Source organism: Anser cygnoides, chromosome 25, assembly GCF_040182565.1.
Source record: "Anser cygnoides isolate HZ-2024a breed goose chromosome 25, Taihu_goose_T2T_genome, whole genome shotgun sequence".
Lineage (NCBI taxonomy): Eukaryota > Metazoa > Chordata > Aves > Anseriformes > Anatidae > Anser > Anser cygnoides.
The window spans coordinates 4602630-4626564 of record NC_089897.1 but is presented as its reverse complement, the minus strand read 5'-3'; the positions used below and the strand labels follow the sequence as shown (position 1 = coordinate 4626564).

General features: G+C 55.1%; 1 protein-coding gene across 1 annotated transcript; it reads left to right on the top strand.

The window, feature by feature from the left end:
• Positions 1 to 2149: 2149 nt before the first annotated feature.
• On the top strand, positions 2150 to 22962 carry SLC41A1 (solute carrier family 41 member 1). The gene is made up of 12 exons (XM_048070911.2): positions 2150 to 2245; positions 2684 to 2765; positions 3157 to 3917; positions 9508 to 9615; positions 13138 to 13209; positions 13526 to 13670; positions 13768 to 13914; positions 14666 to 14813; positions 15445 to 15524; positions 16355 to 16489; positions 17525 to 17673; positions 19327 to 22962. The coding sequence occupies exons 3-12, from the start codon at positions 3540 to 3542 to the stop codon at positions 19510 to 19512; spliced, it is 1548 nt and encodes a 515-aa protein (XP_047926868.1). The 5' UTR covers positions 2150 to 2245; positions 2684 to 2765; positions 3157 to 3539; the 3' UTR covers positions 19513 to 22962.
• Positions 22963 to 23935: the final 973 nt, after the last annotated feature.

Genomic DNA, 23935 nt, shown 5'->3' with positions numbered 1-23935 from the left:
CTTACCTCCTGGTCTTAGTCTCGTGTCGGTATGGGTCTGATTTCAGCCCGCCTGACAAGCTGTGGAAGTACTCAGGAGTGGTAATGAGCCCCGGAGCACTTCTGCCTTTCCAAGTCACTTGGATAATTAAGCAGTGTTATTACCGTACTGCTCAGTTTTCAGACACCAGCATCAATCCAGTGTCTCATCTTTCGGGAAGTGGAAGGATCTTTGTGGAGCAGGATGTAGTGGGGAGTTGAGGTGAGTCTCCTTGATCCATCCCAGCAGCCTTGTGATGTCAGTCCTTTTTTCGGCCCCATCTCAGAATATAAATGAGCTTACAGCTTACATCCGGAGCAAAGCAGCAGTGCGAGGCGTGTCCTCGGTCCCTCCGTGACAGGTGTCCATGCTATCGCTGGGGCAGCAGCTGTTGACACAGGAACCGCTGGCCTCCCGGAACGCAGGAAGTGAGGACTTCCAGCTCCCCTCCGCCAGGTGCCCTCACGTGGCAAAAAAAAACCAAACCCTAGGGACGTACCTGACTGGGGGTGACCTGTGTTTGCTGCAGCACACACAGCGTGCGGGTGACACGCGAACGCAGCTGCAAGAGGTGAGCATTTGGGCCTGGGGAAAAAGGATGGTGATGGGTTTTGTTTGTTTCCAGGCCGGTAAAACAGACCTTTGTGGCTCCCAGGTCAGGACCAGATTAGGGTCAGCTTCTGATGTCACCTGCCTTCCTGAACTGCTTTGCTCAGGACTGACATCTGTAGGGGTAAGTCGTTATCCATAATTACTTGGTCTCAGTTTCTGTGTTGAGATTCCTGGTTACAAGAAGTTAACAGCTAGGTTCCCCTGGCATCCTTGGTCAGAGGTGGCTGGGACTCGATTCAAGTCAGCATTTGGATCTGTGACAGACAGCGGTGGAGCTAGAACAGACAGCAAAGGGTCTGGACTTCTTAGGACACTGTCAAACTCTATGATAGGTTTTTATTTTGAATGACTTTGGCCAAATCACTTTGTTTTGCTGGATCCTTCGATGAAAAGGCGAAAATTATGCCGTACACCTTTGGGCCGTTCAGGCCAAAATTGTGCTCTGTGGCAGCGTGGCAGTGCCAAAGTCATGTGGCTGCTGTAAAGCACACGGGCACGCGGTTCCATGACCTGCTGCAGCTCAGCGCTGAATTTTTTCCTTTCCGAGGACTCATTACCTTTGGTACCTGCTGCCCCGCAACTGGAAACCCATTTCCTGCCCTTTCATCCTCTGCCTTTCTGATCTCTGCGCGTCAGCGAGCTGGTGGGGATTTTATCTATTTCTGTTTTCTTGTCTCATGCGGCTTTTGTCTTCACGCTTCCACTTCCTGAGCGTGCAGCTGGCCGAGTGTTAATCAACAAGGTCACATTTTGGTGGGCCTTGTTTTCGTGGGGGTGGGGAAAGAACGGCTGCTCCGGGGGAGGTGTGGATTTTCCGAGTCAGGAAGGAAAGATGAAGGCGGAAAGAGAGCCTTAGAGCCCAGGTTTGTTTGGACAAAGGAAAACAGAGGGTAGGGTTGGAGACGGGATTTGGGACTGCACTCCCAGCCCGCTGCAGGAGTGTGGAACTGCGCTGCCGCTTTAGCGAAGACATCATCTCTGTATGTCCCAAGTTTTCCTCTGTGTCTCTTTGTCAGTGCCTCATCAGGAGGTCGTGAGGGTTAAATTAATGCCAGTGCTCGTTATCCTCTGAAATACTGCATTCAAGTGGCCCGGGCAGCAGCAGACAGGTACAAAACCCAGTGCGCTTCCGCCAGTTACCGCAGCGCGGTGAAAGCAGCACTGCTGCCTGCTCCGGGAGCTCGGCTTTCGTAGGGGAGCCTCACTGCAAAGGTGTGAGGGCCTGAGGCAATGGGGACACCGCAGTGGTTTTATCCGAGCCACCTTCGTGCTGCTTTGCTTGAGCCCAAAATAAGGAAACCGAAGGGAAAGGGGGCGCGGGGAGCCGCCCTCGTTCATTCGGAGCCCCGCGGCGCAGCCCCCGCCTGGCGGGACAGCTCGCGCCATAGGCCACGCCCCCCGCGAGCCGCGCCCAGTTAAGCCCCGCCCCTCCGTCGGGCGTTCCCTCCCCTCTGCGCGGGCCGCAGCGCCGGGAGGAGGGGGCGGGGCCGCGCGTGACGCCACTCGCGCCCGGACCAATGGCGGCGCCGCGCGGCGCGCGTGGGCGGGGCCAGCAGTGGCGGGCGGTGATGTCAGGGCGCGCCGCGGCGCGGGAGCGGAGCGGAGCCGGCGGCGGGTGCGGAGCGGGCACCGGGCGGCACCGGGCGGGCTGGGGCGCGGGGCAGTCCCGGGCCGGAGGGCTGGGGGCCGGGCAGCGCTCCCCGGGGCCGCCGCTGCACCCCCGGGCAGCCGCTCCCCGGTTGCGGTAGACCGGGGGGGCTGGCGGAGGCTTACCGCTGCCCGGTGGTGCTCGGGGCTCTGCCGGGGCTGCGGCAGCCAGGCGGGGCGGGGAGCTCCGGGCCGAGCCCGTTGTCCCCGGGGGGGGGTGGGTTCGGCCCCCGGCACCGCATCACGGCCCCCCTCCCGGTGCCTGCCGGGGCTGCGAGGGGAGGCCCGGGCAGCGGCGCGGCTGCCGACGTGTCGTGTGTTGGAGGGGGATGCTGCGGGATGAACGGGGCGCTGTGCCGACAGCCGCAGAGCCCAACGGAGCGTTTTTTTCCCCCCTGTGTTTCAGGTGAAGGACGGGCTTCTGGAGAGGGATGTTAGGTGTGAGGCTGTCCCGATGCCAGCTCCTGCCCCGCAGCCTGCTCGGCGCAGTAAGTAACCTTAACTGGGAGCTTGCTGTTACTTTAAATAAGAGCTCTTCTTGCCTCGCGCTGTAAGGTGAGAAATCCTTCTGGAAGAGGAGGATGGCTGTGACACTTGGAGCTTGCTAGCTTTGCTGGCTGTTCTGGCAGAGAGCGCAGAACAGGCTGAAACGGAGCAAAAGCCCGCAGGAGCCTCCAGACTCAAGTTCTGCGGAGGAGAAGTGCTACCGGGGAAACTAACAGAGCCCCGGTAGTAAGAAGAGCTTTTCTGGATTGGGGGAACTTCGTCTCTGAAAGCCAGTCCCTCTTGTATCTACCCCCTGGTTCCTTTAAGCTTCCCTTTTCTTCCGTGGTCTTTATTTCATCTGTTTTTCTCTCTGCCTTGTGTGCCCCATCACAGCAGTCTGCTGGAAGAAGACCTGGAGAAAGATGTGCTAAAGGGTCACACATCGAAGAAGAAGAGCTTGGATCCCATCTCGGTGGCTGCTGTACCGCACGGCGCTGGAGGGAAGGAGACCTGGAGTGAGCTTGCTGTAGCTCACAGCTCCTACTGCGCTCTCTGCTAGCTCAGTTGTTGGTGTCCCCCGTTCCTGGACTTTGCTTGATGGGGATCTCTGCTGCGGGAGCAGTCTCTGCACTCAAAGGCGGGCGAGCAGGGCTAGGAGAGGTGGCCTCTAGATGCTGGAAGGGCCATTTGTGTAAGGCCCTGGCCAAAGATCTCTCCTGGAACAGCTGCTGGCTGTAGGCCCACCGAGCCGAGGGTCAGGAGAGCCTCTCTGCAGCATGTCTGCCAAGCCGGAGCAGAAGGACTCCCACCAGGCCAACGGGGCTGTGCTCCCCACGGTGCCCATGAACTGCCTTGCCAGTCCAGACCGAGGGCAGCTGGTGGAGCCCTCGGATTTCCTGGGACCTGACGGTGTCGGGGTGGAAGTGGTGGTGCTGGAGTCCCGCGCCAACGCTAAAGGGGTGCGAGAAGAAGACGCCCTGCTGGAAAACGGCAGCCAGAGCAACGAAAGCGATGACACCAGCACAGACAGAGGTCCTGAGCCAGCCTCACCGCTCAAGGAGACCTCGTTTTCCATCGGGCTGCAAGTCCTCTTTCCGTTCCTCCTGGCAGGCTTTGGGACTGTTGCTGCTGGAATGGTGCTGGACATCGTGCAGGTAGGACTGGTACCTCCCCGGTACGATGCTGGGCTCCGAGTCCCATCTCTATAGACCACAGCTTGCTCCCGAGCCAGGGGATACTCAAATACCGAGGCTGATTTGGCAGCTACAAGGGGAAGCAGTGTGTTTCCTTGCAGGCTGGTTGGGGTAGGGGGTTGGATCTTGGTGGTGTCTGGAGCGAGGGGAGGAGGGGCTGCGGGGACCGCTGCTGCTCTGCTCCAGCTCGGAGGACGTCACAGATGTGCAGCCAGAGCACCTGCCTGGAACTGGGACCGCTCCACGCGTCGCTGCTGGGAATGAAGCGGTCGTCGACCCCTGACGGTGCCCGTAGGCGTCCCTGGTCCCCAGTCCTGCACGTCCCCTTTCCCCTTACCGCCCGCAATGTTTGCTGTGCCGTTCCAGCACGCTAGGCTCCTGCCAGCCAGGTCAGCGATTCCCCTGTTGCAGTGCGTGCGGGGCGCTGCGTGGTGCCCTGCAGGTTGAGGGCTGGCTGGGCGGCCCCTGCTCTGCCTCCTCGGGGGCTCGAAGCAGCCAGGAGCAGTTGGGCCGACAGGATGATTTATTCTTCCTGAGAGCTGTGTGGAGCTGATCTTTGGGAAAGGCCAGGCAGGGAACTCGCTGTTACCTCTGGCTGAAAACTGTTGTGTTATCAGGCAGGTCTCTCTTAGGTCTTCCGAGGTGGGTGGCACTATGGGAACCGCACAGCTGGCTTAGCTTTCATGTGGGAAACGTGACTTAGCAGGCTGTGGCTCCTGTGCCTTCTCTCTAGCAGTGGTTTCCCAAGCAGGTGTCTCTGGCAGCTGACGGGCTCTTAACCCCTGCTCCTCTGCCCCGAAGGACGGGCAGTGCAGAGCTCCTTGTCTTGAGGCCCAGCCAAAGCAGCGAGTAAGGCGCAGAGCTCGATCGTGCAGTGTGGCTTTCTGGAACTGTTTGGATGGAGGCAGACATGTTGGAGCTGTCGGCAGCCAAAAACGCTCTGCTTGCTGCTCCCCCGTTCACCTGCGTGCCGTAAACGAGCCGTTGCAGTGAGGCTCTAACGTCAGCCACTCGCCCGTGCCGCTGGCAGTGAGCATTAACCTCCAGCCGAGCTGTGCCAGTGGGGCCCTGGGCATTTGTCTGTAAGTGCGGGTGGTCAGGCAGACATTTATTTTCCTTTATTGCCCCTGATGGTTCTTTCCTGCATGCCTTTGCATGCTGGTCATCCTTCTGGTTTCTCTTGATGCAACCTATTGAAAGAGTTGTGAGGTTTGGGTTGTGACTCAGAACAGGAAGGGCTGGCTGCACTAAACTAATCCAGGGGAGAGACAGATTTAGTGGAATAACTTTCTTAAAGGCGTTTCAAACGTGTTTCCCTCTGCGAGCTCCCTGTAAACTCCCGTGTGGCTCTTCTGGTGGTTTGTACCCAGCCTAAAGTCCGTCCTGGAGAAGGAACAGCCCTCCTGGCAGGGGAGGAGAGGGGCAGGGGTGGGATACTGTGGCGTACTGCTGCGTTCTCTTGCCTTTTATATATGGCCATTAGAAATAAAGCTTGATAATTCCTCTGTTCCACAGCAGCTCAGCATGCAGCTATGCAGCGTGTCCTGCCAACTCCTTTAACTCCCTTTAGCCTTGGGATTAAATGAGGCATCTAAATGCCATGGGGTGGAACGGGGGGAAGGGAAGCGTGTGGTCTCTGCCTGCCTGCAGGGTCTGGGGAGCTGCTCTTGGTCACGGGCTCCCCAGGGGCTCAGGGCCTTGGGTGAAAGGAGGGAGGCATGGGGAGCAAGGCGCTGGGGCAGAGAGGAGTCCCGCTGCTTTGGATGCAGCCACAGATTGTGATGGATGGAGAGCTCCATACCCTTAATTTCCTCTGCTTTAGACAACCAGACTAATCAGCCAGCTGTAATTAGTCTCCCCAGTGTGAAAACTGGCCTTTGGGCATGCTGAGCCGTTAACGTGTCCTGGGGAATTTGCCTCTGCTCCCGCTGGGACTGGAGAGCTCCGTGCCAGGTGACGTCCAAGCGTGCCACCTGCCTTTTGTGCACAGCAGAGCGCTGCTGGCACGGTCCCCTCTCCCAGCAGAGCCCTGCTGGTTGTTTTCCAGGCTTGCCTGCCCCCCGGAGATGCTTTGGATGGTATCTAACGCGGAGGAGGGAGCCTGCTCGCTTCCCCCGCCTGGCCACCTCCAGCGTTAGCATCCCCCTTGGGAGCGGCAGGGGATGCTGACCCCGGGCCCCCCGGCGCCTTCCTCCTTTGCCCAGGTGTGGCTTCCCGTCCTCCCTGCCTCCGTCGCTGTCCTCCTAGGCAGAAGGCTGCTTCCTCAGACCCGTGACAGCACGGGCTAACCCCGCTGAACGCTGCGGTCGAGCTGCCCCGGTGCCAGGCCTGGAGGAGCCTTACGGGGCTTCTCACCGAGCCTCTACTGCTTCCTCCCCGGGGAGCGCGGGGCTCTGGCTCTCCTGACGCTGCTCGCCTCTTCGGGGTGCGACGGCTTTCTGAGGGTCTGTGGGAGAGAAACGCAGCGCGCGGCGCGGCCACGGCAGCGGTTGCTGCAACCTGCTGCCTCCTTGGCACTTCCTTCCCCTGCGAGCTGTCGTGAATCGCCGTCCTGCCGCGAGCCGCCTGCAGCCGCGCTGCCGCCGCGAGCCTTCACCCCGCGCGCGGGGGCTGAACGTGGCAGGGGCCGAGAAGCAGCTGCTGCCCCGGAAGTATCGGACGGCTGCAGGTGCGAAGCCTCCGAAACGCAGCGAGCCCGGAGGAACCAGCAAAACGCCACCTGGGGCTCGGTGGCTCTTCCAGAACCTGCGAGAAGCCGGGGTCCGGCCTCAGCTCTGCACGGGAGAGGCCGAGCCCGGTGGCTCTGGCGCTGGGAGACGCGTGCCGGGGGACCACCGGCTGAGCAGGTGGAGGCGCAGAGCGTTAACCTTGGTGGCTTGCAGTCTCTGCTCCCTCTGCATGGGGGCCAGGGGGTGACAGTGGACGTGAAGAGCCTCCTCCTGCTGAAAACCAGCTGTTCCCCCTCACGTGCGCAGTTGTGGGGGATCCTGCAGGCTGTTATCCTCCCTCCTCGCCCCTGAGGACAGCTTTGTGCCCTCCTCAGAGAGGGCTGCTACAGGGGGAGTCAACTTAACCTCATATTTCCCCTTCTCTTTCCCATTTTTGTCTTCCCATTGTGCTGTACTTCTCCCCTTGAAGCCACGTCCGTGGGCACACATTTCTGCAGGAGCTTTGTGCTCGGCAGGAGCCCTCTGAGCCGCACGAAGTGCCCGCAGACCAGTGTTGTATAACGTCTGATATTAAGAAAGTTGGCAGGGGCCCACAGGTCCTGCTCTTTGCAGCGAGCGAGCTGCTGATGTCTGCAGAAATCTTCTTGTTTTCCCTCCCCGAAGATGGCTTCTTTTTTTTTTTTTTCCCTTTCTGCAGGAACACCCCTGTCTTGCTTGGGGAGCTGCTCTAGCAGGCTCCGGTTACAGCAGCTTCTGGCAGCAGCTTGCAGCTCAGCCTCCTGGAAAGGTTAACACCCAAAGCTGGTGCTGGGACGAGGTGCGGGAGGGCTGCGGGCACGTGCAAGCTGTCTCCTGGGCCTGCCTCTGTGATATCTCTGCAGGAGGAAGGAGCCAGGAAGCTTTTGCACGGCGCTCCCAGCCTGCGGTCGGGCTGCTGACAATGTTCCTTTCATTCTGTGCCACTGGTGACACCCAGCTCGTCCCGCTGGGAAGCGGGAGCGTGGTGCCTGCGGATTGATTCGGAGGTGGCAGCAAAGGGAAGTTGTAGCGAAGGATTCACCGGGACGAGTAGCAAAATAATCGTAGCGCCTGCCTAAAAATAGAGCCTGAGAGCAGAGCTCAGCTGTTCCTAGGTGTGACCTTAAAGGAAGCGCAGCCTGACGTGCTGCTGTGTCAGAGGAAATATTTCAGACTGATTCTCCTCCTGCCTCTCCTGCCCTGCTCAGCACCAGATGCTGAAATGAAACGCCTCTGCACTGTCAGCTCAGGTAGCTATGCTGAGCCGCAGCCTTTCGGAGCACCTCTGGCTGCAGTAAGGTCTCCCAGGCTCAGGCTCTCTGTGTGCAAGGTGTTTGGGGCAGGGGCTGCAGGGTTTCCTTAGGCACTGCCCATCGCAGCAGCTGGGCAGGATTCCTCGGTGCAGGAAGGGATGAGCCTGGAGCCTGGGGATCCTCAGCAGCTGTGTTCTTGGGCAGCGAGAGGCTGGTAGGTGTGCCTGAAACAGCTGAGCAGCTTCCATCGGTGCACCTGGGGGCTGGGGAGCATTGTTAGCTTGTCTTACAGGCTGTCAGAGACATTACAGGGATTTTTCTGAAGTGAGTGGAAGGCAGTTCTTCTCTTTTAGGGAAAATGGTCCCAGTTCATCCCTCTTAAGCGCTTCCCTGCCTCCTGTGACCGTGCTCCTCTCTCAAGTGGTTCTCCCCGTGCGTGCAGCTTGGACGTGGCGTTGCAAAAGCCCTAGCAGGAAACTGGGATTTGTTGGCTCTTGCTCTCCCGGTGCCGAAGGCAAGCATCACAAAGGGTGGAAAAATAAACAAAAATACCCAAAGTCCTTCCCCGCGGGAAGGCGTTAGTCATCAGGTAGTGACCTTTACTTGCTGTAAGGTGCTGGCCGCTCGTGCTCCTCGCCCAGCCAGCACCGCGCATCCTTTTGGCCCGTCGGCATGGCCGAGGGGAGCGCTGCGGGGATGGAGCCGGCCGCAGGTCCTGTCGGCAGGAAGGAAGCAGCCGGAGCCGCGACTGCCAACGTGCTCAGCACCGCCGCCAGCTCCCCAGCACCCTTCCAGCAGCGCCCCGTTTCCTTTAAGGAGCGTGCCAGTTAGGCAGTGTGGGAAGCGGCAGCTATTTTGGACACGGTGCCTTCTTGCAAAACACGCATGAAAGCAAGGCGTCAGGCAACGGCACTCGTGCAGCCTGTGTTGTTTGTTTGTTTTTTTCCCTGACACGGTTGTGAGGTTTTTGGGGTGGTTTTGGGTTTTCTGGGAAGCCAGCTGCTCTCCTGTGAGATTGCTCACCCTACACTTGCTCTGTTTTTTCCTAAATAACCACGGCTGCCTTGATCCTAGAGGCAGGGTGGGCAGTAAGGACCGAGCGGTGCACATGCAGGGGTGAGGGAAGCAGGGACAGAGCCCTGTGGGCTGCTGCTTGGTGCTGGCAGCACCAGGGAGCAGCGGTGCCGTGCTCTGGGGGGTATCCCCAAGATGCACGTGTGGGGAATGACTCTGGGCTGAGACTGACCAAACTTTGGGGCTTGGTTCTGCCAAAAACTGCGTGTATTGGGCAAAGTCTGCTCGTCTCTCCCTGTTTTGGCCCCTGCATACGTAAGTGTTTTGTCAGTGGGGAAACTTCAGGGGATTTTTTTAACTGAAGGTTGCAGGCTGAGATCCTGTTTTTAAGCTCAGCAGGAACATGTTTGCTACTACACAAATGGCAGAAACAGTAAAGTTGCTGCGAGGCGTGAGGCTGGAGCTGGAAGCGGAACTGGGCTCTGCTCAGGGCAGGCAGCGCCGGAGCAGAAAGGCAGCGGAGCAGGTGACAACCAGCCAAGAGCAGAGGTTTCTAACACCTGTGATTATTTTGTTGTCTGTTTTTTAATCTTGCAGCACTGGGACGTCTTCAAGTATGTGACAGAGGTGTTTATCTTGGTGCCTGCACTGCTGGGCCTGAAGGGGAACCTGGAGATGACTCTGGCATCTCGCCTGTCGACAGCTGTGAGTACCCAGGGGACGCCTGGTTCGGGGGCAGGCAGGTGGCTGGGCAGACAGAAGTCTCTCTGTGCATGGGTCTCTGAAGGTAGCGACCACCCAAACCAGAGGCTGGAGTTCACCTTCCTAGCCAGGTGTTCCCATCCTGTTTGATCAGATTTAAAGGCTCAATAGTCCTTAAGCTTTGCTGACAGTTCGCTTCCTCGTCAGGGCTGCTCGTGAGCCTGGAGGCACGGCGCAGAAGGCTTTGGCAGTTTAGGATCTGGAGTGCTTGGCTCGGCTGTTGTTCACAAGGAAGCTGGGTGCAGGCGTGCACCCAGAGCACACAGAGCAGGCTGGAACACGCCAGGTTCAGCCGGGCTGGCAGATAAGAGAGCCTGGGGAGAGCTGTATGGTTAAGGCTGAAATGGAGGGGACCTTGCAGGGACAGCAGGTGGATGGACAGCCTCTCCAAGATGATGGAGAGCCATGGCGGGGTGTTTCTCTTGCTAGAATTCAGTCTGATCCGTGTGAAACAGTGGGCTCCCTGTGAGAAACGGGGACAAGCTCTCTTAGCTCCTCAGAGTGCTGTGGTAGTCCAGCAGTAAATGAATTGCTTTGTGTTTAGCTGCTTCTGTAACGCAGCAGTTCCTCCGAAGCTGAGCGGTGCTGGAGAGAGGCTGACATCCTCTCCTAACAGGCACAGTATCGCTCCTGCATTCTGTAAAGCATCTTCTACTTGAACGCGACAGCCTGATGTTTCTGTGCTTCCCGTGGTGAGAGTACAGCTTTGTGTCTTCCATCTGCAAGGTGTTAGCTACCTGCTGCCAAGCTTTTAACTCTGCTGGCTCTCTGGTGCGTGTTACTGGAACGGAGAGCCCTTGCAGCAAAGAGCCTGGGCTTGCCCTTGGCATTGCAGAGGAGCTGGCTTGCCTTGGCCTGAGAGAGCTGCTCAGGGAGCATTCCCCAAGGAACAGGGCTGGAGAACCGTCTGGATGGATGATAGCAGCAAGCACAGCAAGCAGAGAGCTGCCTCTTAGCGTGCTCCCTTCTTCTCAGCCTTCCCCTTCTGGTTGCTGCAGGAGAAAGCACAGGAGTGTTGGAAAGGTTTCTGTATATTCATTGTTCTGGATCTTCTTTCTTCCACCCTGAGCGGTGGGGTGATGCCAGCTGTGACCCTTTGCTCTCCAGCAGCTGCTGCCCCACTGAACTGGTGGCAATGGGCACTGTGTTCTGCTCAGCACTGGTTACAGGACTGGAATACTCTGCCCTCCCAGCTCCGTGTGGGGTTGTCCCTGTGGAGCCAGAAGGCAAAGAGCACTTCCCTGGAAATACTTGGCCTGGCCCCCAGCATCCCCAGCCCCTGCCTGCTGACGTGTGCTGCGGGGACCACCTGGGAGCCAGCCCTTGGTCTCTGAAGGTGCTGAGCTGCCTGGGAGGCTCTGGCTGCTCCCCCTCAGCACCGGTCTCCTCCCTCCAGGTGCTGCCGGGCAGCACAAAGCTGCTGTGCTCCTGTGCCAGGGCTTGCAGCGACGGAGGCTGAGCACTGCAGCTTGTGGCAGGCTGAGCTTTGTTTGCCCCTTCGTTCTGGGAAACAAACCCCTTTGTTTTAGTTGTTCCCTATTGTTCAGATCATGTCAGGATCCTCGCTGACCCAGACACAGGCCGTTCTCCCTCTCGGCCTTGGCTTGGCTTTGCTCAGCTTTCTGAGCACGGGCTTAGCAGGGCGAGTGCTCTGCTCTCCTGGGACAGCAGCGCTTCTGTGGCCGTGGCTTTCTCCATCTTCTTCCCATATGGGGCTGGCACAGAGGAACTCCGGGGCAGCTCTGCAAGGCAATGAGCCTATCCTGGCTGCACAGCAAGTCGGAGGAATGCAAATCTTTCCCCATCTGCTCTGTGACTGCAGCGGGGTCACCAGGAAGCTGGCACAGAGAGCACCCGTCCGGCTCGCCTGCCTGTCCAGGCTTCGTCCTCTGCTTTCCTCGGCCCCAGCAGGGAAGGAGGCTTTGCCTCTGTATGAATCTCCTAGCCTCACACGCTACCTCCTTGTACGTGTGTGCAGTGGGGCAGGGCAATCTCTCTGGATTTCATTTTTTCCCTTGGCATGGGCGGATCCACGTGCAGGTGTGAGGAGCAGGCTCTCCTGAGCAGTGCTTCACGATGTCCTCGTGCTCTCGCTGCAGGAAAGCGTCTGGAAGGGTTTCTCAGCCTGCGGGTTTCCAATTAGTGCTGCATTAAGGCACCTCAGAAGCTCCTTCCACAGTTCAGAAGCAAAAGTCTCCCATTAGTTAGGGGATTAAGATCCTGTTGCCAGTGACTACGGCTGGGTTATGTTAATCCCAACCTAATTGCCGTGTGGCAGGAATGCTAAGGTCAGGCTTCATACGGAGCTCAAATTCCTTGCTGGATGTACTCAGTGCTACTCTACAGTCAACTTCTTGTTTTTTTCTCATTCCTTTTCCCTTCCACTAAACGGACCGGACCCCACCCAGAGCTGGGTGCATCTCAGTGCTGGTAAGCGTGGCTCGGCAGCTCTCTCAGGTGCACGTGTGGCAAGGAGAGCGGGAGGACTGGCTGATCACAGGCTGCTTTTTTTTGCAGAGAGCAGAAAGGAAAGCTGAGAGGCAGGAATTGCTGCTCTGTCACTTAGCAGTTTGACACTGCCAGCCAGTGACTCTGTCGTGCGAATACCGCTTGAGATTTCTTGAGCCTCTCCCTTATGATTTCATAGTGACAAACTCGTTTCCTCTTCTTGTTCATCAGCTTCTTCTGCAAGACTGGATACAAGTCTGTACTCTCTGCCTATTCTTTCCAGCTTCTACAAGGACCTAGAAGGTGCTGGGGAGAACAGAACTCCTGTGTTCTGCAGAGACCAGTAACCTGCAGTGATTCTGCAGGGTTGGTGGTTGTTTTTTTGTTTTTTTGTTTTTTTTTGGCTTGTAGGCTAAGAAATTAAAGCGACTTTCCGTCTGTTCTGCTTATTCTGATTAGCATCTCCTGTAGTGATGCCAGATGACCCATGTGCCATGGCTGCTTCCTGCTACTCAGTAGGTCTCCACGTGGCACTAGCCTTGTTTACTCAACTTTTATCCCCAACAGGAGATCCTGCTGCCAGCTCCCTCTGCCCACGTGATGCTCTTCTGGCCTTGCTCCGTATGGGAGCTGGGGGCACTCAGATAGCTGACCTGGGAGTCGCTGCACCCCAGGTTCCCTCCTGGCTGGCTGACCCCAGGGGCACCGTGACCCAGCTGGGCCTGAGCCAGGCTTGGCTTGATCACCACTGAAGTGAATTCAGTGGGTAAATAAGCAGCAGTGCATGTTCCTGCAGGAGGGCAAAGTATATCATGTTGCTTTTGCAAGATTTTCATCAGAAGCTCTATTGAATTCTCCTGAATTGCTCTCCCGTAAGAGGTGAGGATTTGAGGTCGCTGTTCTCACCTGCTCGTGGCACAAACCTCTATAGACAGAAGGCAGGAATCTGACCGTTATCAAGTGCAGACTTCCATCAGTCTTTTAAGTCTTTAATGATGTTGTGATGTCTTCTTGCAGGCTAATATTGGCCAAATGGATACACCCAAAGAGCTCTGGAAGATGATAACAGGGAACATGGCGCTGATACAGGTAAGGGAATGTGGAAGGAGAAAAAGTGGGAATGTTGGTGTAAGCACAACTAGAACAAGTGTCAGAAGGCCTAAATGCATCTTCTTTGGTATTGACTGTCAATATTACATGTCTAGTGGGGAGGCAAATGGCACTTTCTTGTCCCACGGTCACCTAACCACGGCAGTTTGCCCTGGGGGTGAAACTTGGCATTTCCCTGCTGAGTGCTAATCTACCTGAGATGTGCTAATCTACCCTGGGTGGTGTTCCTCTTTCTTCACCCCGGGACCATTTTTCCCACTAGTTGCCTTGGTGACTGTCTAGTTTTTATTTTCAGGTTCAGGCTACCGTGGTTGGCTTCCTGGCCTCAATCGCAGCGGTGATATTTGGATGGATCCCAGATGGGCACTTCAGCCTTGACCATGCTGTGCTGCTTTGTGCCAGCAGCGTGGCTACTGCCTTCATTGCTTCTCTTGTTCTGGGTATGAGGCAGATCCTGTACACCCTCCATGCACCTCTTCCTCAAATGCTGAGCTCTCCTTACCATCATCCTGTTTTCTTCCTCTTTTTCACTTATAGGCATGATCATGATTGGGGTCATCATCGGATCCAGGAAGATGGGGATCAATCCTGATAATGTAGCCACACCAATTGCTGCCAGCCTAGGGGATCTCATCACCCTAGCTCTGCTTTCAGGAATCAGCTGGGGCTTGTACAAAGAGCTGGGTGAGGAGCAACAAAAGCCTTTTGTGTCTCCCTGGTCCTTCCACGTGCTGCAGCATGTCCCTTGCAATTCACCCTGTTCCTGTTCCTTTACCCTTACTGTTTTCGGGGTGTATAGGATGCCTGGCCTGGAAGCTATCCCAGTTAGCAAAACCTAGTCAGAGCTGATAAGGGGAGGAATTGGACCTTCTTACTGTCTTGTAGCTGCAGACAGTCTTGGCAGTGATCTGCATACATCCTCCTTACCAGGTAAAGTGTTAAGGGAGAGGTTGCCGCCTTCCGAGCACCAGGGGCTTGATCATGGCTGAAGTAGTGGGGGAAGGCAGCTCTGGATGTGATCATTTGTACTGTCAGCACCAGCTGGGGGTCCTCAGTGCAGAGCTGCAGCTGCACACTCTAGACTTCCTCCTCCCTCCCCTCCACCTTCCTTCCCCGGCGGCTGGGATGCAGAGGATGTGACTCAGCCAGGTTCAGTCAAAGGTGAAGCAACGCTGGGAGGTCTTGCTCAGGAATGGGAAGTGGGAATGAGCAATTAGGAAACCGAAGAGGTCTCACTCAAAGCTGTTGATAAAGCCCCTGAGGGTGCATCAGAAGAAGGAAATGCCAGGTCGTGTGGAACCGAGGCTGGCCTGGCCTAGTTTGTGTGTGTCTGACTCCATAGGTGGCAGCAGTCTGCAGGCAGGGCTGATAAGCTCAGCTGAATTTGTGGAGAAACGTGTCCTTGATCTGCTGCCTCTGCTTATTTCCCCCTCAGAGAGCAAGGCATACGTGAATCCTCTGGTGTGCGCCTTCTTCATAGCTCTGCTGCCCATCTGGATCATCATTGCCAAGAAGAACGCGGCGACACGGGAGGTGCTGTACTCCGGCTGGGAGCCTGTCATTATCGCGATGGCAATTAGCAGGTAGGGGGGCACGGAAGAGTTCTTCTCCCCCAGATGCAGACAGATAACGCGCCCTTTCCCCCAGCCCTTTCAGCCTCTCTGCCCTTGGTAGATTCCAAAAGAAGACGAGAGAGAACCAAACCTCTCCCACTTCTCCAGTTCGCTCTGCCAGGAAACATAAAATGACCTCCATGTTTTGTGTTTGCCAAAAAGACACTGGGAGCTAGGCCCAGAGGCACAGGAGCGATTAAGCACCTGACTGCTGGAAACCAAGGCCTTAGCCATGTGCCTGCTGCTGCACAGGGGGACTGGCATGGCCACAGAGTAGATGCAGATCCCTTTTAGCAGTCCTCCTCACAAAAGCCCTATTTGCCCTCTAAAAGCAGGTTTGCTCTGATTAATTTGTAGTAGTAAACTGTACGTTGGGGGATCTAGTCTTTTGTCTTTTTGACAGCAATGAGAGAAGATTCTCCTAAAACTCTTCTGTTAGAAAATATTGAGGTCAAAAATCATGTGCAGCAAGCACAACTAGGTGCGTGTTAGGTGGATACATCGCCCTTGGGTGCACAAACTGCAGCAGAGAGAACCTGCAGTGCTTTGTGAGTTACCTACTGAGCTTTCGGCACTGACCTCTTCGGTCTTCCCTCTGCAGTGTTGGCGGTTTAATTTTGGACAGAACGGTCTCAGATCCAAACTTTGCTGGGATGGCTGTCTTCACACCAGTTATTAATGGTGAGTTTCTTTCCACTCTGGTACTGCAGCTTTTGGAGATCTTGGCAAACAGTGAGTTTGGCCTCTGAGCCTCGTTTCAGGCAGTTTAGAGACTAGTTCTCCTGGATCACCAGTGAGATAAGGTGTTTAGACCCAAGCTTTACAGCAGCATGGCTCCCCCTGGTGCTGGCCGTTCACCAGAGGGGTAATTGGCCTGGGAAGCAATTGCCTAAAAGACAAGCTTTCTAGATCTGGGGCCCAACAAGAACTGTCTTCATTTCTTGGTTCCTCCTGGCTGATGGAAGACCCTTATTCCGGTATATGTGCTTTGTGGTCACCTTGTGACATGAAGACTTGGCTTTGCAATTCAGAGTCAGGAAATCTAGTTTCTTCTGGTATGAAGCCTTGACCTCCTTTCTGCCTAATGAACCAAGAGAACTCCACTGTGTGATAGTTTTCAGCCTTGCAATAAATGGAGTTAGTCCTGTGGCGGTGCATCTTGCACTAGTGGGTTCCAGTTTCATTACACCTCACGCAAAAAACAGTAGCTTTAAACTTCCTGTGTCTGTTTTGGTGGCTGACTTGTCTTTTTTGTTGTTGTTGTTTCGTGTATTTCTTTCAATAAAAGCTGCAGTAATAGAATTGCATGTACTTTTCTAGGGGGCCTAAGGGGAAACTGTAGAACAGTGTGCTTTGTCTCAGCTCTTTACATCCTGCAAAAGTGGAATTTGGGTCAAAAATAGACTGTTTTGCATTATTTCAGCACCTGGCAATTCCAGGTGTGCTGGCTATTGAAAATGACTTTCAAGTGTGTTTGAGATCCAATCTTGTTGCTCTCTCCTTATCTGCAGGTGTGGGTGGCAACCTGGTGGCAGTGCAGGCTAGTCGCATCTCCACTTACCTGCACATGAGTGGGATGCCTGGAGAGAGCTCCGAAACAGCCCCTCGCAAGTGTCCCAGCCCTTGCAGCACTTTCTTCAGCTCAGGTATTCAAGTTGAGGCTTGACATATATTGAGTTCTGCCAGCAGCAGTTGCTGCAAATGGCTGGCTAAACTCGTCTGTGACAGTCACTGCAGCACTGGTATGGGAAATGGTGGCTAAAATCTGCTCAGAGGCAGCAGCTGTCAGCTCATGGACGTGGCTGGTCTTCTGGCCTGGCCTGCCCTCTAGAGACAGTCAGACCTTCAGCAAAGCTGCCGAGTGAGAGGACGTAGCCCTGCTGGATTAGGAAAACATGGTGCAGAAGTCCTATGCCCTGACTGCCTAATACTGTAAATCCCCCACCCACTAAATCTCTTCCAGATGTCTAGGACACTAAAACCTGCCTTGAGGCTTGAGCGTTGCAGCTCTGCTGGGCCCTGTGGAGCTGCAGTTACAGAACTTCTCACTTGCGAAGGCTTCTTCAGAGCTCCGTTACTTGGAGCGGTTGCGTAGCAGAGAAAAGCCCAAACTTGCATTCCGACATAGAGCGTGGGCAGGGCTGGTTACTCTCTAGAATCCCTGGGGAGGCTTGATACCCTGTAGCCTGGGCCCCGGCCTTCTGGTAGAGAGCTGTCCCTGCAAAGGGAGCTACGTGGTGCTCTGTTCACGTGTACCAGCTGTTCTCTATAGGGTTTGGGGAACAGAAGGGGAAAGAGGTCTCCAAAGTTACAGTCATCTGTCAGAAAACTGATCACCGGACAAGGTGCGGACAGAGCTCTGAGGAAATTCAATGTTCGTGTTAATTCCTTGGCAGCTCTGTACTGAGCTCTGCCCAAGATGGGACGTGAGTCCTTCTGGCAGCTGTTTTTGCTCTGGGGGCAGAGTTAAGCTCTCCTACCGAGCTTGGCACAAAAAGTCCTGGGGCATCCGGACAGTTAGGTCATCGCTCAGGGTGCTGTTTTCCAGCCTAAATCTGGAGTGCAAGGATGAGTCCAGTGTGTGGTTGTGCTGCCTTCTCCCCTGGAGCCCAGGTAGGCTGCAGAGGTGCTGTGTGTCCCGGCCACTCTTAATCCCGAGCTCCACCTTTGTTTCCTGACAGATGTGAATTCCCGCTCTGCCCGCGTGCTCTTTCTCCTGGTGGTGCCTGGACACTTGGTGTTTCTGTACACCATCTCCTCCATGCAAGGAGGACACACTACGCTCACCCTGATTTTCATAGTCTTCTACATGACAGCTGCACTTCTCCAGGTAAGCTGAAGCCCCTCTGGTTCTGTAACTGCTCAGGCTGGAAGGGGACGCTGCCGTGCCATCTTCAGTGGGAAGCTGTTCAGCCAGCTAGGCTGTACTGTATGCTGCTGTGCTCTCTGCAGCATATTTATCTCTAGGTAACAGGTCCGTGTACTGGAGAGAGCTATGCCAAGAATATTGTTTGTCAAATGAGCTGGTATCAAGCTAAATAAATCCTTCTTTGTTGATACCTGTACGCACAACTTTTCCTTCCTCCCGTTCTTGGCAAGTTTTGAATCTCTCTTTTGTCTGTCTTTTCCTTTTTAAGTCCTCTTGACAGCAGAGGAGTTTACTTCTTCTGTGTTAATCTGTTCTATAAGGTGCTTTAGCAATTTTAAAACTGCCGGTGAAGAAAACAGGCCGTCGAGTTTGCAGGAGCCCTGCACCTCGTGGCTTTGGCTGCCTCCCCGTGCAGGGTAGAGACCTGGCAGCTCTGCTGGCACCGGGCTCCTGGCCCCTCGCAGAAGCCGTGCGAGCCCGTAGCAGTGGTAGTTCTGGGGCACGTGCACAGAGCAGGGTGCTCCTGCTGCAGAAACACAGCAGCCGTTTGCATGAGTGGCTGCCTGCGGTGGAGGGAAGGAAGAGGTGGCCTGGTTGGGGAGTTTCCTGCAAAGCCCAGCTCCGCTCCCCCTGCTCGCCCCCTGTGCTTGTGGAATTTGCGCCTGGTTTCAGTGTTCCCTAAAATCAACCCAGGCCAGCTTGAGGAAATGAGTCAGAGCATCCATCAGAGGCAAGAGCAGAGTGCTGTCATCCAGGAGGCTAAATTTAGGTTGTGAACTCCTGCTGGGCGCTTGGGCACTCGGAGGGGGCTTCCGCTTGCAGCCGCTCTGCAAAGCCGCTGCGGTGAGCAGCCTGCAGGCCGGGGGGCACCGGGGCTGCAGGGGGGCTGCAGTGCTGGCTGCTGGGTCCTGAGCTCTGCCATGTCCCGAGCGAGGCCCTCCCAGTGTGCTGGAGCCACCAGAGGCATGAGCTGAAGGCCTATGGCTACTTCCACTGCTTGTCCCAGACCTAAGGCTTGAGAAGATCCAGCGTGGATTTCTTTTAGTGTCTTCTAGACAGGTACAGATTTTCTTGCTGCGTTGAAGCAGGTAGAACATTGCACTCTGGTGGTTTCTGCTGCTGGGAAGAAATTGCTCTTTTATTCCTAGAATTCAGATGTTGCTGTCCTTTCCCAAGAGAAGGTGTGCTTCTCAGTCCCCTCTTTTTGCCCTGTATCTCTTTGTGCTTTTTCTGGTTAGATCTGAAAACTGAGATGCAAAATGTAGGCTTTCAGGTGTTTGGGTGCCAGAGCCCTTCTAAGCTGAGACGTGATGGTGACACGTGAGGCTAAGAAGGATAGGGTAGAGACTGGTAAAGAGACAGGGAACTTGCCCAGGACCCACTGAGGTTCACTAAGATCCTCCGTGCTGTGCTCCCATTGCTTTGGGGACACAGAATGCATCGAGTGCCTGGGCTGCAGCGCTCAGCAAGGTGCTCGGATGTGCCACCAGCTCCGCTCCTGGGGCTGAGGGCTGGCCTGCCCAGCTGGAGCGGCCCCAGTCGGAGCTCTGTGGAGGCCGGGGCTGCAGGGTCGGGGTTTGTGGCTCACGTGGCTCTTTTCTTCCTGCCTCCCAGGTCCTCATTCTCCTGTATATCGCCGACTGGATGGTGCACTGGATGTGGGGCAGGGACCTCGATCCTGACAACTTCTCCATCCCCTACTTGACAGCGCTGGGGGACCTGATCGGAACAGGTCTCCTTGCTCTCAGCTTTCACATCCTCTGGCTCATCGGTGACCGGGACTCCGATGTGGGAGACTAGCTCTCCCTGCCGCCCCTCCCCGTCTCACAGCTCGCCTCCTCCACTGATTTTGTTGTTTCTTTTCCTCCACCTTCCTTTCCTTTACTTCCTCCCCCCGTCTCTCTCGAGACTTCATCTTTGATACTGGATTCTCATTATTTTCAATGGGAATTTTATGTGGTTTATATTTCAAGCCAACTTTGTACAGAAAATAAATCTAGTTTTAGGAAGGACAAAAAAGTGTAATGAGACAATCACCAAGTGCAATTTCATAGCCGTTGTCTGAAGCGATGTTACAGTGAAGATACTGACCCCTCAGATCATACGTGTAGGAAGCCTGCCCTGTGCATGTCACTAGAGGTGAAGGGTTGCTTTTTTCGCTTCATAAGCGTCTCAAATGTTGGAGGTAAGGTTCAGATTTATTTTACTGAGCAGGCACCTTCTAGCAGAGTACGCCTTGTGGACGAGGGCATGGAGTTACCTCCTTTCCTCTCTACCCTGTCACCTTCCTCCCTCCTGTTTGCTTTCTGAATCCCTCCTGTGCCTGGCCTCCAAAGCACACAGAGGGATTAGTGAAGGTAGTGAGGAAGCATCCTCCGTACCAAAATGCCCGTTCCTGTGTGCCCACAAGGAAAGCGAGCGACTGCAGAGCCCTGAGATCTGGCTGTGAGCAGCCTGCTCTCTGCTGACAGATTTAGGCTCCCTTTGCCAACCGTCTGGCAGCATCTGCGTCTTGGAGACTGCAGACTGCTCATGCACCAAGCTTCAGCTCCTGCTGCATGCAAACCGATGTGCTCTGCGCTTTGCCTGAAGATGCTGTGAGCTCTCCCATCCATCGTCCTCCCCTTCCTCCTGCCACTGCTCTGCAGGAAGATCTGCTGGAACCGTGGTGGGTGCAAGCCTCTCCTTTGTGCTGGTATGGGCACTGCGATATTCTTCTGACAGTCTGCACAGTTCAGTTGGCTTTTCCTTTTGGGTGGATGGAAAAATAAATCCTATTTTGTGCATTAAGGCTTTCTTTCAGCTGCTGTGTGCTGCTGACGGGCCCATTGCAGCTGGGAAGAAGCCGCTCAGTACCTTTTCTTGCAGAGCCTGAGGCATTTCAGACTCGGGAGCGTTAGGCTGCTGGTGTCCCTTGGAAAACCACTTCAGTGTTCAGCTGTTGGCGTTCTCTGTGGGTGTAGGAGCCAGCTGGAAAACATCTCAGTGGGTGCAGTCTGACTTCTGAAGCCCTGGGTTCTTAGTGGAGCTCTGTACTGGCCCGTAGAAAAGGAACCTGCTTGGCCTTGAGCAGGCCCGTGAAATCTGCAGTCAGTGACAGCCCAGCACGTGAGCACTGGCCGAGCACTGCGAGCACAGGGTTCCCTGCTCAGTTTTCCCACCTCCTTTTTGTGCTGTTCAGCTGGGTGATGGCTGAGGCACCTTCTGTTGCTCTGCTTGTGCAGCCTGGAAGGACTCGCGTGCAATAGTGAGTGAAAACCTGTTCTGGCTGCGTGACCAAGGTATTTGTAAATGATCCTCCTGAACGCTGTTGGCGCTTGGTGCTTTTTACTTTTCCCATCTGGATGTAAATCAATTCAGTAAACTGAGTGCAGTTTGATGTAAGCGGGTCTTATTGACTTGGAAACTTCACTCAGTTACACCGAGTTTAAATGATGTGCTGAAGCAGACAGCGCTATTAAACAGCCTCTAATGCATGAACATAAATTGAATGCATGGGAGCAAGCTCTTAACGTCTGTCAAGGATGGGAAAAATACAGTGTCCCATGGAACTTAACTTCAGTGCTGTGGTACCCAAAGCTTGGGGAGCTGCCAGCATGCCCTCAAACTCTAGGGAGATGCCTACAGCATTCAGCGTAGTAGCACCTTGCATCCCGATCATGAAATAACAGCAAAAGCTCTCATTTTAGTTAGCTCTGAAGGCCTGGAGCACTGCAGTCCTGCTGCGGTCACTGCCTGTCCTGGTTATTTGCAGGCCCAGACGGTAACCTGAAAACTGCTGAATTTGTGCCTGCCTGTAGGCTGCTGCTTCTCTTCTTTTGTGCTTAAGTGTGTTCCTCACAGCAGAACGCAGCTGTCCTTGCTTGGCTTAATTTCCTCCGTTCAGTTAACTTCTGCATTTCTCGTACAGGCCTTATTGAAACCAACACTTGTCTTCTCCTTCTGGTTTTCTGTCCCAGCAGTGCTGGGCATCTCTCTGCTGGAAAACGGTGCAATGTGGTGCTGGGGATGCTGAGCTTCATCCAAAATAAGGCCAGGTTGGAAGATCTGTTTGTTACTGTGGACAGCACAGGAACCAGCTGAGCTTTACAGCTCTGTGCCCAAATGCCGACTGCTTTTCTTTCTAGATAAGGAACAGTGCAGTAACGGCACGTCCCAGCCCAGAGCTCTGCTTGCAGAGTTGGTTCTTCCTCTGGAGACAAGCGTGCTGGAAAGGGAGCTCAGGGTTAGTGAGTGGGAAGCCAGTGCTGCAAAGCCCCAGAAGCAGCAGTATCTAAACCAAACGCAGTCAGGCTCTTGTGCACTCTAGAGAGATTGCTGAGGGACCACTCTTAGTAGAAGAATCCTTTTGTGCTTCAGTGTGTGAGCACAGAGTTCTCCCCTCTCTACCTTAGCTGTTTGCAGTGGTCAGCAGGCAGAGAGCCGGTCCTTGCCCCGTCAGGCTGCCCGCTCTCAGACCCTAAGAAGAGCAGGCGATAGATTTTTGAAAGATTAGGAAGATTCCCCTTTCTACCTTGCTGATGTAGGGCTTGCTTTCCCCTTCTCCATCTTTGCAGCATATCGCTTGTGGCAGTAGCTCTGAACCTCGTGCTCTTCACCCTAGTGACTTGGCTTCTCACAGGTCTAATTTGGCCACGGCTCTGTTTAAAAAACAAACAGAAAAACACCAAACAACAAAAATCTCACACCCACGTACGGAAGTCTCAGCCCAGGGACTTCTGGAGTACCCTCTGCTGCTCACCTGATTTCTCTGCCTAATGTTGAGGAATAGATATGAGATTTCCTTCCATTAACATGTAAGCTTTTACATATATATATATAATATATGAAACTCTGCCGGTCTTTTGTGTGTCACATCGCTATTTAGTTCCCCAAGAAAGGATTTGTGCCCGAGGAAGAATCTGCTGCTCGTGGTCTCCTGTAAGATGCAGAGACCTGGAGGTGATGAAGAGCTGTCATGCTGCTGGGATTGGTGGTGCCTGTAAAATTCAATAAGGTGGGGTGAATAGATCAGGGAAGAATCTAACTTAAAATTTCAGAATGTTGATGGACGAAATCTCTTCCCACCAGTTGCACTCAAATGCATGCCTACTATACAGCTGACTGCAAATGAAAAATCCTGGTTTACTCTTTTTATTAAAGGAAAAAGACTGTCTTAATTATTTATAGTTCCTATAACTGAATTGACAGATGTCAACGTAACTGATAAATTATATTTCGTTAAATAAAGATGACATTTATTTATGTGCACTGTGGTGTCTTCTCTTCATGAGCCTCTTTCCAAGGCTGAAAGTTTCTCTTGTGTTTTGCAGCTTGTTCTAGCTTATCCTGGAGGCCTTGGGGTAGGCGGTGCAGGGAGAGTTAAGAAAATAAAACGAATTGTTGTGTGTTAGGCAAAACACCATTAGTCAAAGTGACAGGTTAGCGGGCGGGCTTCTGCCCTGCCTGTGGTGGGGTCCAGGCAGCTGCGTGCGAGCTCTTGGCAGGAACGGCGGCTGTTTGCTCTTCGGCCTCTCGCTGTGTACAAAAGCCCTTCCCTGGCTCCGCAGGCTCGGCCTCTGGTCCCTGGGGGCTCCTTGCCTGCGTCTTGGTTAAGGCGAGCAGGACACGGGGCTTCTGTGCGATTTGGGGGTGTGTTAAGCTTCCCCTGGCTCTGGGGGAGCTGGTGGCCCTCAGAGGGCTCCGTGTTCCCCCCAGGTGTGGGATTTGCTCCCTGTTGGCATGGGGTGATTCCCCTGGGGGGCTGTGCCTGGCCGGGGCTGTGCCTGGCCAGGGCTGTGCTGGGGTGCTGTGGCCTGGGCTCTGCTGCCCCCCTGCTTCCCCATGCCCCAAATACCAGGGTATTCGGGCATGGGGCGGCCGCCTGGGGCTCCCTGGGGGGGGACGGATTCTTTTCCTGCTTAGCTTGCGGGGCGGAAAGCAGTGGGGGATCTCTGCGGCTTCCTGAGGGGGGGAAGCGGGGGCATGGGGCTCAGCAGTGCGGGGTGTGGGGGAACGGCTCAGAGCTGCGCCAGGGCAGCCTCAGCCTGCGCAGCCGGCAGCATTTCTTCATTGTGAGGGGGGTCGGGTGCTGGTGGCTGCTGTCAGCCCCCCGCCTCGTTAACAGATGGAGCCCTCATTAAAATGCTTTAACTGGCTGGCCCCAAAGCGCTCAGGCCCTTGGCTGATCTCCGAGGGTCCCTTCGGGGCTGTTCCGCTGCGGGGAGGACCCTTGGGGCGTTCA